Source organism: Bos indicus, chromosome 18 (genome assembly GCF_029378745.1).
Source record: "Bos indicus isolate NIAB-ARS_2022 breed Sahiwal x Tharparkar chromosome 18, NIAB-ARS_B.indTharparkar_mat_pri_1.0, whole genome shotgun sequence".
NCBI lineage: Eukaryota > Metazoa > Chordata > Mammalia > Artiodactyla > Bovidae > Bos > Bos indicus.
Window position 1 is genome coordinate 60,253,803 of NC_091777.1, and position 17,294 is coordinate 60,271,096.

Genomic DNA, 17,294 nt, shown 5'->3' on the forward strand with positions numbered 1-17,294 from the left:
AACACCCAAAAAAGATGTCCTTTTCATTTTAGGGGACTGGAATGCAAAAGTAGGAAGTCAAGAAACACCTGGAGTAAGAGGCAAACTTGGCCTTGGAGTACAGAATGAAGCAGGGCAAAGGCTAATAGAGTTCTGCCAAGAGTTTCTGTTTTAGTCCTCCATTAAAATGATATGATTTCTAATAGAAAATAAATTATTGTTACTCCGAAGTGTTTCAACTCTTACTTATGTTTATCTTCTAAACCTCAGAAACCACAATCTTGTCCAATTATGTCAGTTCAGTTCAGTAGGTCAGTCGAGTCCAACTCTTTGCAACCCCATGAATTGCAGCACACCAGGCCTCCCTGTCCATCACCAACTCCCAGAGTTCACACAAACTCACATCCATCTAGTCGGTGATGCCATCCAGCCATCTCATCCTCTGTCGTCCCCTTCTCCTCCTGCCCCTAGTCCCTCCCAGCATCAGAGTCTTTTCCAATGAGTTAAATCTTCACATGAGGTGCCAAAGTACTGGAGTTTCAGCTTCAGCATCAGTCCTTCCAATGAACACCCAGGACTGATCTCCTTTAGGATGGACTGGTTGGATGGATCTCCTTGCAGTCCAAGGGACTCTCAAGAGTCTTCTCCAACACAATTCAAAAGCATCAATTTTTCGGCGCTCAGCTTTCTTTATAACCCAACTCTCATATCCATACAAGACTACTGGAAAAACCATAGCACCTTAGCATACACACATGGTGCGTATAAAAGTTACATTTTTACTATTCTACAGACTAAACTGTGCAACAGAATTATGTCTTAAAAAAACAGTCTAAATACATGATTGAGATGTTTATTCCTGTCTTTTTCTTCTGGGAGGTGGCCCAATGGACACAGATATTTATTGGATTGGCCAGTTTTGTTCAGGTTTTTCTGTTAAGTTCTTCCAACAGATGTTTGTAAACACACTGAGGTCATCCTAACTGACCAGCAGCATTTGATTTTTGTGGGCACAGCGCTGGTGGATGGCCCTACTCTCTCAGAATTACTATATGCAGAGTCCACCTGCACTTATCTGCTGCCTGAGGTGCCACCGCAGGGAGCCTCCCCTCAGCTGTTCCCCCAGAAATACAACTGGGACAAGGTGACTTGTCCCAAGCTTTGTGCCTGCCTGCACCTCGGCCCTGTCAATTGCAACAAGAATTACTGTAGCATTGCCAACAACCTGGGCCTCAGTGTAGCAACATGGTGAAGAGTTTTTTGAGGTGAGACAACGTGGATTCAAGCTCCCATTCAGTCACTTCCTGGGATGGGGTGATTTTTGTTCCATTCAAGTTCCTTCATCTGGGAAACGAGAAAGAACATCAGTACTTATTTTGGAGCTCAAATTCAAAAAGATAGCATGCGTAAAGCATTAAAACAAGGACTCGCACACTGTGATATAAAAGTGAATTTGAGTCCAATTTAACATGAGTTATTAACGAAAGTATTTTCGGTTGGGAGCCAAGAACACATCTCAGTTTCTCTGCAAGATCTTCGGGCTCTGAATGTGAACACAACACTGAGAAACGGCAGGACAAAATACAGTTGGAATCCATAGTCATTCCCTTCACTGTGTGCTTGTGGAACTCTACTCACTTGACTTTCAAGCACCTGATCACAGCCAACTCCCAAATTAAACATTTCATTTCACCATTTTGCGATTTCAGTTTTTTCATGGAAGTAAACCCCACCCCTAAAGAAACTCAGCTTCTTCATGTTTATGCTTCACCTACTTTGTACACGTCATGGCATTTATGAGTATATTCAGGTCACAAAAGTTTGAAAACCACCCACTGATTCATATATCCCTTGGTGTAAAGATGACAGACAGTTTCTGGGAGCACCTGTTATTTACCAGGTGGGATGCTGACCAACCCATGAATCAACGAATAGCAATCTTTAACATTTACTTCTGAAGACCAGTGGGCCCTGACTGCAGGAGCTCCACAGGAACGGGGAAAACAGAGACTTCACTCTTAACAGGTGCAGACGAAGCCTCAAGCACATGGAGACGAAGCTGAGATGAAGGGCAAAACACAATCATTTGCTAGGATCCTGGATGGTGAGACCTGCCTGCTGGTCTTGAAGGATCTCTGGAGGGTGGGGAGTGGGCTCTGGCTCACTGTGGGGACACAGATCCTGAGGGCAGAACTATCAGAGAGCACTCATCTGCGTAAAGTCTCCATCGTGGCCTGACACTGGATCCACTCAGAACCTGTAGGCTACAGCAATGGGGCCCCTAAGGTCAAAGGATGAAAGGGCCAGGATGCAGCCCTAACCATCAGCAGACAGGCTGTCCAAAGGCTTCCTGTACACATGCCTTTTGATGTAACTGTACCCACAAAGGGTCAAGACCCAGTTCTAACCATCACTGTGCAGGCACAAGCCTCCAGACCAGCCTCACCCAGCAGGGTTGTTGGTCAGCCGCGTCCAACTCTTTGCTACCCCCTTGGACTGTAGTAAAGCAGGCTTCCCTGTCTTTCACCATCTCCTGGAGTTTGCTCAAACTCATATCCATTGAATCGGTGATGTCATCCATCCCTCTAGTCCTCTGTGGCCCCCTTTTCCTCCTGTCCTCAACCTTTCCCAGCATCACGGTCTTTTCCAATGAGTTGGCTCTTCACATCAGGGGGCAGACACCAAAAGCAAGAAAAGTAGAGTCCCACAGCTTGCAAACAGAGTCCATAAATACCCGTGGGACACCACCGTGTGATCAGATGTCCTCTGGCCCTTGGATCAGAATAAGGGTGCCTGGGATATCTCCTTCAGAGGGCCACTTCTCCAAGGTCAAGAAACCTAACTATGCTACCAGATAAAAATACAAATAGTAATTTACACAAAACGAGGGTGACAGAGGAATATGTTTCAGAGGGAGGAACAAGACAAAACCCAGAAGAACTAAGTAACGTGGAGATAGACAATCTACCTGAAAGAGTTCAGAGTAATGGTAGTAAACATGATCAAAGAACTTGGGAGAAGAATGCACGACCTGAGAACTGAGAAGTATTTAACGAAGACTTAGAAAATATAACAACCAACCAAACAGAACAGAGGAATATAGTAAATGAAATTTAAAAAAAAGAAGAAGAAACTAAAGTGAATCAGAACAGGCTAAATGAGGCAGAAAACACATCAGTGAGCCAGAAGAAAGAGTACTGAAAATCACCACTACTGAACAGAATAAAAAAGAACAAAAGGAGGAGATTTTAAAAGACCTCTAGGACAGACAATAAGCCACAAATATTTGTCCTGTAGGAGTCCCAGAAGAAGACAGGAAAGATCTTCCAAGGAGAAAACAGCTGAAACCACACTAATCTGGGAAAGGAAACAGTCACCCAAGTCTAAGAAACACCAAGAGCCCATATCTAAATAAAAACTTCATAGTAAGGAGAAGACAAAAATCTGTAACAGATACATAATCACAATACACATGAAAATACCCTCAACATCCTGAGACTGTCCACTGTGTCAGGCTCCTTGAAGCACCCACTTACCAGGCTGAATTCTGGCCAATGCATGAATCATTCAATAAAGCTAATGAGGGACTTCTCCAATGGTTCAGTGGTTAAGAATCCGCCTGTCAATGCAGAGCATCAGGTTTCATCCTTGGTCTGAGAAGATCCCACATGCCACAGGACAATTAACAGTGTGTGCTGAAGCCACTGAGTCCATGCTTTAGAGCCTGTGAGATGCAACTACTGAGCCCTCGCATCTAGAGGCTGTGCTCCCCAACAAGAAAAGCCAACACACACAGCAACTAGACAAACCTTGCATGTAGCAACAAAGACCCCGCACAGCCAAAAATAAAAATAAAGAAGATGAGACCTTTAAGTTCATTTGATGCAATTTTTGTATAGTAATGGAAGTCGGTCTAAAATGCACTGCTGTGCTATTTGGATTACAATCATATGAATGTCCTGGCATAGAGTGTAGAGAGAGTAACTTTAGTTACAAGTTATGACTATGTAACCCCCAAATTTTATGTTGTTTGATTCCATGGTGACAAGAAATTGTTCTAGACTATTTAAACCTGAGAGCCGAATGGTGCCTTCTTAGCTTCTGTTATAAGTACTGAAGTGAGAGAAAACTGTGTTGACCGAATAAACACAATTCATCCAGGGTTGTGACATAAGGGTTTCTATTTTATTCATGGAAACAGGAAACCTTGATACATTCAGAATGTAGTTCTTTGAATACAATAGTAGCAAATGGTAATGATAGCTGTTAAATGTGATTCATTCACATACACATAATATCCTGGTTCAGATCAAACTGATGCTCAAAATAATTGCTCTGTGTCAGGGGACGTTCAACTTTAAGGGATCCAATATGTTGCATTTTCTTCTTTAGTGTGCTGTTTCTCAAGGAGTCTCTATTCCTTACCAGTTCCTGGAAAATAGGAACGAGCAGAGCTGCGTGCAGTTCTCAGGACTGAGATCATGAGAAAGGGCACCTGCTTGGATTCCTTTCAGTGACTCCCTTCAGTGACATTTTACTTAAAGGTAATTACTCAGTTATGCCCCTATTCCTCAGTATATGGAATGCTTTCTGGCCCTTTGAAGATTGTTATTTGCTTGGCTTTGTTTTTGCTCAATTTTTTTACTGACTAAAGCTGCCTTGTATGAAGATACATAAACATGTGTTTCTGCAAAAAAAGCACCCTTGTTTTGAGATGTGGGTCACCCTGCTTCCTTCTTCTCATCCACTCCAGTTCCTGGGTTCCAGTCTACAAAGACTGTGACAAGTGGCGCCTGAACAGGGACCTGGTGAATGCCCTTGGCAAGCGGCTGGAGTCGACTGTTAGGACCTACGGAGGTCGGTAAGTGCGGGGTTATACGACAAACGGCTGGAAAGCCCCACCACTTTTCTACTTTACTTCATCATTTATTTAAGGTTCAAGGACTGTTGGTTTTGCGTCAATGGATAGAGGCTTGTCTCCAAAGGATGGTTAAATATAATCCCTGGTTCCCTGATGAAGGCAGTTTCGATTTAGAAATTTGGAGCTGGGTTAAAGAAAATGTTGAACATGCCGCAAGACGGGGAGAAAATACTCGAATAAATTTCTGGCCCTTGTGGGCCTTCATTTAAGCCGTGATCTTGCTATTTCAAGGCCATTCTAGCTCCCCCGATATTCGTCAACAAGCAGAATGCTCATTATATGAATATAAATTAGATGATAAGACTCTACAGAAGGCCCAATTACAGCAACATAAAATGTTTCAAAACTTTCCCACCATCCCTGCTCCGTCTGTCCCAAGTGCTCCTCCCCTTCCTCTTGTAACGGGCACAAAACCAAAGGTCCCCTCAATTAGAGGACAAAATTAATCTGATGATGATTCTTTTGATGCTCTGACACTAAATCAACAATACATTTTTGCTGACAATAAGCTTCTAACACACATTCATATTTATGAATACAGACGATCCACTCATTGTCCTTCACGACAAAGCCTTTCTGATGTACTGGCTTTGCAATCGCGAGTCTCTGAGGTCAATAATCTTCTTGCCTTTTTTGTGTTAGGAAATGTTTATGCTGAAGGGCAACTAATACCGCAATAGGAACGCATTGATTTTTCTCACATGCAACAGGTGAAAATGGGTGTAACTCTATACGGCCCTCATTCACCTTATACTAAAGAACTTCTACACGCATGCTTGAAAGTCAAAGTGAAGTTGCTCAGGCATGTCCAACCCTTTGCCACCCCATGGATTGTAGCCTTCCAGGCTCCTCTGTCCATGGGATTTTCCAGGCAATAGTATTGGAGTGGATTGCCATTTCTTTTTCCAGGGGATCTTCCCGACCCAGGGATCAAACCTGGATCTCCCGCATTGTAGACAGATGCTTTTATACCTTCAATAAAATCATTACTCAGCCATTAAAAATGAAATTCCATCAGTTGCAACAAAATGGATAGTCCTGTAAATAAAAGGTCACTGAAGGGAGTCACTGAAGGGAATCCAAGCAGGTACCCTTTCCCATGATCTAAGTCCTAAGAACTGCGTGCAACTCTGCTCATTCCTGTTTTCAAGGAACTGATAAGGAACAGAGTCTCTGAGAAATGGCACACAAAGGAAGAAAATGCAACATATTGGGTCCCTTAAAGTTGAACGTCCACTGACAATTCCCCCTTTTTTATTTATTCATAATTGGGGGTGACTGTAGATACTTTTTGTGAAAAAGGCCCGGGCCAATTGAGTTTGTTTAGTTTGAACAATTTTAGTTGAAAGGCATCAGTATACTACAAATATAATCACCAGGATAATTATCAGTGTTATAGTCCCAGATCCATTACTATGTGTAATGCTTTGAAACCATCCTCGAGGGTCTAACCCAGATAATTGATCAGCTAGCTGGTCAGCTAAGGTTTCCAAATTGTTGGAAGAGGATAGACTCTTAGAGAAGGTTTCAAAGATTTCCTTTTGTAATAATTGTACATTTAAGGAAGCGTTACCACATATGTTTTACAAGTGAAATTTTATTTGTTCCCAATAGTAGGCACTATAGTTGAACCGAACAGGGGTAATACAAAATTGAGTAGAATTCCAGTCACATCTTAGCATAACTTGTTTTTGTAAATCTATTAATTGATCTCTGACCCATTGGATGGCTGTTTTTATTTCCTGTATTTCATCTTGAACTTCTTCATTTACCTGAGCCTGAGTGGTCCACATAGTATGAGCATCTTTGGTCCAATTTTGAATAAAGTTGTGTATCTGAACTGAGGTTTGTAAAGCAATGCCTGCAACAGTGGCAGTAGTGCAAATGGCTATTAATCCCAAAATGCCCAGAATTAACCACCCAATGAATCATTTAGATCATCAAAGTAATTGAGTGCATAGCCAGGAGGCAACTCCTGCCATGGGACCCTCTTCCCAGTGTCATTAAAGATCTACTGGCAACCATAGATTACATCCAGATTCAAGAATCAAAAGGGATTCGTTTTTCAAAGAAACAGATTAATTAAGACAAGTATACAATTTAAAATCTTATTAAAATGCAAGTTCCCTATAGCTATAAAAAAAAGGGGAACACAAGCTTGTGTGAAACAGATTATAACAAAAGGAATAGTTATGTTTTATAACTATTATTATAGTGTTTTCTATTATAATGTTTTATACTATTATTATATGTTTTATGTTTTATGATAGGCTTGACTATGTATGGAAGGGCTTCCTGATCCTACTGACCATGATGAGTCATGTCCTAGTTTTACATTATTTTCCGCCCTCCCTGTTGCTAATTCACACACACGGCTGAATCTCGTAATTCAGGCTGTGTGTGTTTCCAGGAAATACAGGTGTGACCAAATCATATCTAATAAAGTTGGCGCCTTCATCTCACTGATTCCTTCCCAGAGACCATTAGGAAATGCATGTAGAAAATGTGTTTAATCAATGTATTACCAAAGCCAAGCTCTTAGAGCTCACCACACAACAGGCCAATAAACTGAGAGACTACTTGTTGGGCAAGGAATAGTGACTTTATTCAGAAAGCCAGGAGATCAAAAAGATGGTGGACTACTGTCCCAAAGAATCATCTCTGCTGAGTTAGAATTCAGGTTTATTTTACACGAAAATATTTCTACAGCTTCTTTTCAAATATGGACTTACTGTAGTTGCTGAGTACATGGATTAAAGTCATCAGAGAATACATATAGTGAAAAAGGTAAAGGATTTGCCACAACCACTGAGTCTGGGAAGTATGGCTCCACTATGTTCCTATCTTGTGACTTTTGGGTAAGATCCTTGCCACACACATTACATTGCTGTGTGTTTTTTCCAGGATAAATACTCTAATGCTACTGGCGAGATGTTGAGCTGTGAGGATAGGTTTTTTTTTTTAACAACTGTGAAATTGGTGAGGAATCTTTCTAGAATGAATTCATGTTCTAAAGACCTAATAAATACATATATATCTAGCTTCTATCCAGTATGAATTTTCTGATGAAGCCTAAGATGTTGCCACACTCATGATATTTGTATGGTTTCTCAGGAGAATGAATTTTCTGACCAACAGTAGGGTGTGAATTTTGAAGACTTCTACCATATACCACATTCACATACATTTCTCTCATATATGGATTTTCTCATGTTTACTGAGTGCTGAGACCTGAGTAAAGGATTTTCCACACTTGAAACATTTGAAAGGTTGCTCTATATGTATTCTGCGATGACTTGTAAGGTGTGAATTTCGACTGAAGAACTTGCCACACTCATCACATCTGAAAGGTCTTTCCCCAGTATGAATTCTCCAGTGAAGTTGAAGATGTGGTTTTTGACTGAAGACTTTTCCACACTCATCACATTTGTAAGGTTTCTCACCAGTATGAACTGTCTGATGCCTTAAAAGGGTTGACTTTACACGAAAGGCCTTGCTACACTCATCACATTTGTAAGGTTTCTCTCCAGTATGAACTCTCTGATGACTTAAAAGAATTGACTTTATACAAAAGGCCTTGCCACACTCATCACATTTGTAAGGTTTCTGTCCAGTATGAACTGTCTGATGTCTAAAAAGTGTTGACTTTACACAAAAGGCCTTGTCACACTCATCACATTTGTAAGGTTTCTCTCCAGTATGAACTGTCTGATGCCTGAAAAGGATTGACTTTTCATGAAAGGCCTTGCCACACTCATCACATTTGTAAGGTTTCTCTCCAGTATGAACTGTCTGATGATTTAAAAGCATTGACTTTACACGAAAGGCCGTGCCACACTCATCACATTTGTAAGGTTTCTCTTCAGTATGAACTGTCTGATGAGTTAAAAGGATTGCCTTTACACGAAAGGCCTTGCCACACTCAACACATTTGTAAAGTTTCTCTCCAGTATGAACTGTCTGATGACTTAAAAGGACTGACTTTTCACTAAAGGCCTTGCCACACACATCACATTTGTAAGGTTTCTCTCCAGTATGAACTCTCTGATTCCTTAAAAGCGTTGACTTTACATGAAAGGCCTTGCCAGACTCATCACATTTGTAAGGTTTCTCTCCAGTATGAACTGTCTGATGCCTTAAAAGGATTGACTTTACATGAAAGGCGATGCCACACTCATCACATTTGTAAGGTTTCTCTCCAGAATGAACGCTCTGATGACCAGCAAGCTGTTCCCTTTCGCTGAAGACTTTGTAACATATATCACATTTAAATAATTTCTGTCCTGTATGAATTTTCTGATGTCTCCTGAGGTTTGAGCTGTCAGTAAAGGCCTTGCCACACTCATCACATTTGTAAGGTTTCTCTCCAGTATGAACTGTCTGATGACTTAAAAGGATTGACTTTACACGAAAGGCCTTGCCACACTCATCACATTTGTAAGGTTTCTCTCCAGTATGAACTGTCTGATGCCTTAAAAGGATTGACTTTACATGAAAGTCCTTGCCACACTCATCACATTTGTAGGGTTTCTCTCCAGTATGTAATCTCTTATGACTTATGAACTGTGAAGGTTGACTAAAGTCCTTGCCACACTCATCACATTTGTAAGGTTTCTCTCCAGTATGTAATCTCTTATGACTTATGAACTTTGAAGGCTGATTAAAGTGCTTGCCACACTCATTACATTTGTAAGGTTTCTCTCCAGAATGAACGCTCTGATGACCAGCAAGGTGTTCACTTCGGCTGAAGACTTTGTCACATATATGACATTTAAATAATTTCTGTCCTGTATGAATTTTCTGATGTCTCCTGAGATTTGAGCTGTGAGTAAAGACCTTGCCACACTCATTACATTTGTAAGGTTTCTCTCCAGTATGTATTGTCTGATGAGATAAAAGGGTTGACTTTGCACGAAAGGCCTTGCCACACTCATCACATTTGTAAGGTTTCTCTCCAGTATGAACTGTCTGATGAGTTAAAAGGAATGACTTTAAACGAAAGGCCTTGCCACAGTCATCACATTTGTAAGGTTTCTCTCCAGTATGAACTGTCTGATGACTTAAAAGGATTGACTTTAAACGAAAGGCCTTGCCACACTCATCACATTTGTAAGGTTTCTCTCCAGTATGAACTGTCTGATGACTTAAAAGGGTTGACTTTACATGAAAGGCCTTGCCACACTCATCACATTTGTAAGATTTTTCCCTGTGTGCTTTGAGGTCTTGCGTTACTACTGAAGGATTTATAAAGTCATTCCCATATATATTAGAAACACTGATTTGGGCACAAGGAGGAATTGTTTGAAGTGGTGAAAATGATAAACTGTTGTTGACAGACCTCTCAACTTCATTATATTCAGAAATTATCCCGCCAGTTTGAAATATCTGCAGTTTATCCTGAAAGTTAAATCCAAGCCTACTTCCAAAGGGCTTGATTCCTGCATCCTTTCCATCATGTGAATCTATTCCATCAGGCATATTTCCATTAAGGCTTACAGGTGTTCCTTTGTAATTTTGTTTGTCATCTCTCCCCTGACATTCAAAGTCACACGTATTTTCCTGACTTTCCCAAAGATGAAAATGTTTGATTTCACAGCTTTCAGGTCTTCCCAGCATCAATGTTTGGAATGTTTCTCGTTTATAACTGTTCCCTTTGGGTTGTAAATGCTTGATCACATGTGTAGGAGAGATATCTACAAGATAAAAAGAACCACAGGTATCCTGCTCATAATAATTCAAAAATAAATCTTTCATGTTGAATATATATTACACCAAAAGTAATACTTACACCAAGTTGTGAAACACCACAATGATGACATTAAGTTTTTAGAAAAACTAAATGAATAGAATTCTTAATTTAAGAAAGCATGAAAAAAAAAAAAAGAAAGCATGATAACATAAATTCACCGTTAAGATAGCCTAGTTTTAAAAACCATACGTGAAACACACTCACGTTGGGCAATCTTAGGCCAACTCTCAAAAATAGAGTATTCTTCTACCAGGACCCCTAGGGATGTATCAAACAACAGCTGTCTCAAATTGAAAAGCAAAATATTACACTATTATTGTGTTCTGCATACTTACTGTACATAAATAAATTCTAAACAATATATAATATATTGTAACAGTAAATAATCTAAAACCAAGCATACCCAATTAATAATTAACTATTCATAATTGGTTGTTTACAATTGAAAACAAATGAGAAAATGAAGAATATGACTAAAACAATTCTTTGGAAACAATAGTTTTCTAAATCTGCTACAGAACTACGTACAAAAAAAGAAAAAGCATTTTACAATGTTAACAAATAGTATGTGTCAGCTGTATTGCAGAATACACACTAAAAGACCATCATCTGTAAATGACATATACATTAAGACATAAAATATTCACCAGTTTTCTAACACTCAATAACCAAAGCAATCCCTACCTATGTTGTTGTTCAGTTGTTCAGTCGCTCAGTCGTATTTGACTCTGCGACCCCGTGGACTGTAGCCCACAGGACTCCTCTGTCCATGGGAATTCCCAGGCAAGAATAATGGAGTGGGTTGCCATTTCATTCTCCATGGGATCTTCCTAACTCAGGGATCAAACCTGCATCTTCTGCATTGGTAGGTGAATTCTTTACCACTGAGCCACGAAGGAAGGCTTCTCTCTAGCCATGCACTATTCTTAATTACCTAGTTTAATGGCACCAAAATATAATAAATAAAAAGCAGGTGCTTTGTGTATTTATTGACTAGGGTCAGACACAATATTGCTGAAAAATGTTGCAAGTAAATAGCATACAAGATATAATGTAGTTGAGGTCTGACAGAAAACAAAATTCTGTAAAGCAATAATCCTTCAATTAAAAAATTAATAAAATTTTAAAAAGATATGTAGATAAAGTCATATGACAAAGAACATGAAGAAAATTTTGAGTATTTACTATAAAACATGCACTACTGCAAGCCAACTGACAGCACTAATCTGCTTTAAAAGGCTTGAGGTAAATTAACATGTTTTTCTCTAATCAGAGCAGGAGACACACCAAATGGCGCACAAAGTGGTAAGAGATGCAGGTTATGAATCTGAACCTACAGACTGAGAAAACTTATTTGTAAACATGACCACCCACCGAATGAATAGATTAGAAAATATTTAAAAAAAAATACAAGGAACTTAGAAAGAAAATATCAAGGAAGATACAAGACAGAAGTAGTCCATTTAACTATTATTCAACCATCCAATCTTGAAATGGGTTGTGAGTCATCATGGATGCAAAGAGTGATTTAGGTCATGTCCTGAGAAACCTGTTCAATAAATGACCAGAGATCTTTACAGTGAGAGTATGTAAAAGGTGGAGGGATGTGGTAGTTGAGAACAGTGTTTCCATCCATATCAAGGTACTATGTGAGGAATGGTCAGGACTAAGAAAGGGCCTGTGTGGAGCATAGGGTACATAGCTTTATGTCAGATATCAGCTTGTGACCGCATGTCTTTGTGAAGATAACTGAGAGTGCAAACAAATATACTGACCTTAAAAGAAAAGAACTGGTTCAGCAAGTTTATGGGCATTATACTATGGGTATGGGACAGAAACAAGAGAGATTTTAAAAAGTGACTGTGATATATGGAGAAAGCAGGATAATATCTGTTATACTATTTACAATGCAATGTATCCAACCATGAATTTTGTAAGTTATAATGGAATGCTAATATTCAAGAAAAACATACACAATATTCCCAGATATTGTGTAAGAATCTTATCAGCAGAAATCAGAAGGAAAATCCAGGAAAAGGCTATATAAACCTGGGTATCTCTGCCAAATATGATTAACCTCTCTTTTGGACATTTATTTCATTTCTTCTTCCACACACGTTCATCTCAAGATCAAGGAGCATCAAAGAAAATGAGGGATTGAAATTGACTCTGGACGACCTTCCCAGTTACAAAAGCCTTCCTTAGGCATCCAACTCCTTTTTGTAGAAAAAGGCATTATTCTCCTAGACCTTCCCTGAGTTCAAAAGAGCAGATTCAAACAGTTACTAATACATAAAAGGATCATACCATGTTCAAATGGGATTTATTGCAGAGATGAAAGATTTCTCAATATCCACAAGTTAATCACTATGATACACCACATTAACAGTTGAAGACTAAAAACCATATGATCATCAATAGATTCAGAAAAGGTTTTGACAAAATTCAAGTGCCATTTATAATAAAAACCCTTCAGAAAGTCAGCACGGATGGACCCTGCTGCTGTGGCTGCTAAATCGCTTCCGTCATGTCTGATTCTGTTCAACCCCATAGACGGCAGCCTACCAGGCTCCCCTGTCCTTGGGATTCTCCAGGCAAGAATGCTGGAGTGGGTTGCCATTTCCTTCTCCAATGCATGAAAGTGAAAAGTGAAAGTGAATTGCTCAGTCGTGTCTGACTCTTCGCAACCCCATGGACTGCAGCCTACCAGCCTCCTCCGTCCATGGGATTTTCCGGGCAAAAGTACTGGAGTGGGGTACCATTGCCTTGTCAGAGATGGACCCTACCTCAACATAATTAAGACTGTATATGTCAAACACACATCTAACATCATACTCAACAAGGAAAAACTGAAAGCATTCCCCTTAACAAAATGTATAAGACAAAAATGATCACTATTGCCACTTTTATTGGAAATATTTCTGGAAGTCCTAACCACAATAATCAAAAGAGAAAAAGAAATAAAAAGGAATTCAAGTTAAAAAAATAAGAAAGAAGTAAAACTGTCACTATGATGCTACACACAGAAAATCCCCAAGATGCCACAGATGACTACTAGACCTTATCAATGAACAGAGTAAAATTGCTAGATACAAAATATATAGAAAACTGCTGCAATTCTATACACTAACAATGATATATCAGAAAGTGAAATTAATGAAACAATCTCATTCACCATCTCAGAGAAAAGAATAAAACTCTAAGGAATAAACCTACCTAAAAAGTCATAAGAACTGTACTCATAAAACTATAAGATGCTGATGACTGATAGAAAGATGACACAAACAGATGGAAATATATACCATGTTCTTAGATTGAAAGAAGTAACACTGTCAAAATGACCATACTATCCAAGGCAATCTACATATTCAATGCAACCCTTACGAAATTAACAATGACGTATTTCATAAAACAAAGAAAAACTTAATTTGTACCATAATACAAAAGACTTTGATATCTAAAACGATCTTGAGAAGGAAGAACAGAGCTGGAGGAGTCATGTTCCCTGAGTTTAGACTATACTACAAACTGACAGTCATCAAAGTGAAAGTGAAGTCGCTCAGTTGTGTCCGACTCTTTGCGACCCCATGGACTGTAGCCTATCAGGTTCTTCTGTCCGTGGGATTTTCCAGGCAAGAATACTGAAGTGGGTTGCCATTTCCTTCTCCAGGAGATCTTCCTGACCCAGGGATTGAACCTGGGTCTCCTGCATTGTAGGCAGACCCTTTACCGTCTGAGCCAGGAGGGAAGTGGTATGATAATGGCACAAAACAGAAACTTAGATCGGTAGAACAGGATAGAAAACCAAGAAATAAACCAATTTACTTAGAGTCAATTATTCTATAACAAAGGAGGAAAGAATACAGAATGAAGAAGTCTCTTTAATAAGTGATGCTGGGATAAATGGATAGTTACATGAAAAAGAATGAAACTACAACATCCTCTAACACCACATACAAAAATAAACTCAAAATGCATTAAACATCTAAATGCAAGACCAGATACTATAAAATTCATAGTGGAAAACAAATGCAAAACACTGACATAAATGTCAGCAAAATTTTTTTGGATCTTAGAGTCATGGTAATAAAAGCAAAATCAAACAAATGAGACCTAATTAAATTCAAAACCTGTCTGCAAAGCAAAGGAAACCAACCAAAGAACAAAACCACAACTTTTGGACTAGGAGACTATAGATGCAAATGATGCTACCTATAAGGGATTTATTTCCAAAATATACAAACACTTCATACAGCTTAATATCAAAACAAACAACAACCCAATCAAAAACTGGGCAGAAGATCAAAACAGGTATTTCTCCAAAGGAGACAAACAGATGGCCAACAGTCACCTGAAAAGATGTTTGACGTCTCTACTTATGAGAGAACGCAAATCAAAACCGCAAAACTGTATCACCTCACACTGGTGAGAATGACCACCATCAAACAGTCTACAAACAATAAAGGCTTGAGAGGGTATGGAGAAAAGAGAACCCTCATACACTGTTGGAAGGAACATAAATTGGTACTGCCACTTTGGAGAATAGCATGGAGGTTCCATAAAGAACTAAAAATAGAGCTATCACATGAACCAGCAATTCCAATCCTGGGCATATATCCAGAAAGGATGAAAACTAATTCAAAATGACACATGCACCCCAATGTTGTTAGCAGCGCTATTTATACCAGGCAAAACATGGCAGCAACCTAAATGTGCACTGATAGACAAAGGGATAAAGAATATGTGGTACATATATACAAGGGAATATTGTGAAGTGAAAGTAGCTCAGCCGTGTCCAACTCTTTAAGACCCCATGGCCTGCAGCCTGCCAGACTCCCCTGTCCATGAAATTCTCCAGGAAACAACAATGGAGTGGGTTGCCACCTCTACCACATAAAACACAATGACGTAATGCCTTTTGCAGAAATATAGACAGACTTAGGGATTATTCTAAGTGAAATCATACAGAGAAAGACTAATATCATAGTATATTAAGTGTTGAACTGAAACAAATGATACAAATGAACTTATTCACAAAATAAACTCACCAGCATAAAAAACAAACTATACCAAAGGGGATAGGGCAGGATGCTGGTGTGGGCAGGAAAGGGAAACATAAATTGGAGTTTGAATATATACAAACTAATATATATATATAAAATAGAGAAACAACAAGAACCTACGATATAGCTCAGGGAACTGTATTAAGTATCTTGTAAACTGCTATATACCTGAAACACAACATTGTAAATTAAGTATACCTAAAAAGTGGAGAAGGCAATGGCAACCCATTCCAGTATTCTCGCCTGGAGAAACCCAGGGACAGAGGAGCCAGGTGGGCTGCCATCTATGGGGTCGCACAGAGTCGGACACAGCTGAAGCGACTTGGCATGCATGCATGCATTGGAACCACAGAGGATCCAATCCACCAGCTTGTCCCAACCCGAAACAGAAAGAAAAAGCCCTTTTGAGATACTCGTTTTTCTTCATACGTTGTATTTTTGACTATTTTTACGTCACTCCCCACTGTCCAGAGCTTTTTCTCATGCTCCAATGTGGAGATAATATTCAGATCCGAAAGAGAAATTCTGGGACTCCCCTGGTGATCCAGTGGTTAAGACTCTGCATTTCCAATGCAGGGGGTGCAGGTTTGATCCTTAGCCAGTGACATGAAACAGACATAGCATCTGAAGAGCGTCAATTTAACCTTGTGAAGCTGTGTCATGCCCGAGTCACCAGAACTCTCAGATGAAAGACATCAGGGCCTCCCAAGGGGCACACAGGGAAAATGTAGATACCCAAGGGCAGCTCTGGAAGGAAGTCATCCTCACCCACAGATAGCAGGTTCCTGTAGGTCTCCAGCATCACATCCCTGTACAAGGCTCTCTGAGCAGGGTCCAGGAATTCCCACTCCTCCTGAGTGAATTCGATGGCCACATCCTCAGAGGTCAGTCGTTTCTGAAATCAAACCACACGTCACCAAAACGGCCATGAAAAGTTCTCATTTTCATGCAAAAGAGAAAGCGTAGTAAGGGGTAAGGATTGACTTGGTTGAAGTATGTATTCTAACAGATCCATGCAGGGGTATCTGGAGAAATTATGCATCTCTAATTTTAATTTCTTATGCTTTTTCGTAAGACCTTATGAGATCCTCCAATTAATATGGATTTTTCATCACTGCTCAAAATCCATGAAATATATACAAATAAAACTCAACACTGTATTGGCTATACAGAAGTGTCAGATATTATGTTCTACCCAGTGAGTGCAATTCATTATCTAGATGAGGTACAGCATGAGTGGTGTCTTCAGAGATGACGAAGTCCACGGCATTTTTAATGGAAAGGTCAAAAGTTTCAGTTATGACATTGATAACAGCAGCAAGGACCAAAAGTGTCTGAAGGCTTCCAGTTGCTCTAAATTACTGTAGTATTACTCTAAACATTAAACAAGTACTTTACAGGCAAGAACCTGTCATCAATATAATAGCTCATTAAAGAACGACCTGTTCCCACCTTACAGATGAAAAACTATGTCACAGACAGACACTCTGAGAAACTCGACTCAGATCAAGAAGGTAAGAAACGTTACACGAAGCACCTGAACTCAGAGGCTTGGGCTCAGCAACTGAAGCTTAAGCATCTA

General features: G+C 39.6%; 2 protein-coding genes across 6 annotated transcripts in view; both read right to left on the bottom strand.

Annotated features, from left to right (window-relative positions):
• The window catches only part of LOC109571817 (zinc finger protein 665-like), a 64,372-nt gene extending 47,776 nt beyond the window's left edge, over positions 1 to 16,596 (bottom strand). Inside the window, exon 1 of the mRNA XM_070772284.1 lies at positions 16,481 to 16,596. The gene's annotated coding sequence lies outside the window, so the exon portion shown is untranslated. The remainder of the gene's footprint in view (positions 1 to 16,480) is intronic.
• LOC109571956 (zinc finger protein 665-like) overlaps positions 4,143 to 17,294 on the bottom strand; it is a 76,855-nt gene continuing 63,703 nt past the window's right edge. For 2 of the 5 annotated variants that reach the window (XM_070772289.1, XM_070772290.1), the window contains exon 2: positions 4,143 to 10,593. In XM_070772289.1, the coding sequence (XP_070628390.1) occupies positions 8,093 to 10,593 (2,501 nt within the window). In that variant the 3' untranslated portion in view covers positions 4,143 to 8,092. Of the gene's footprint in view, positions 10,594 to 11,333; positions 16,608 to 17,294 lie in introns of those variants that run through there. The other 3 variants (XM_070772287.1, XM_070772292.1, XM_070772291.1) reach the window with 3 other exon arrangements.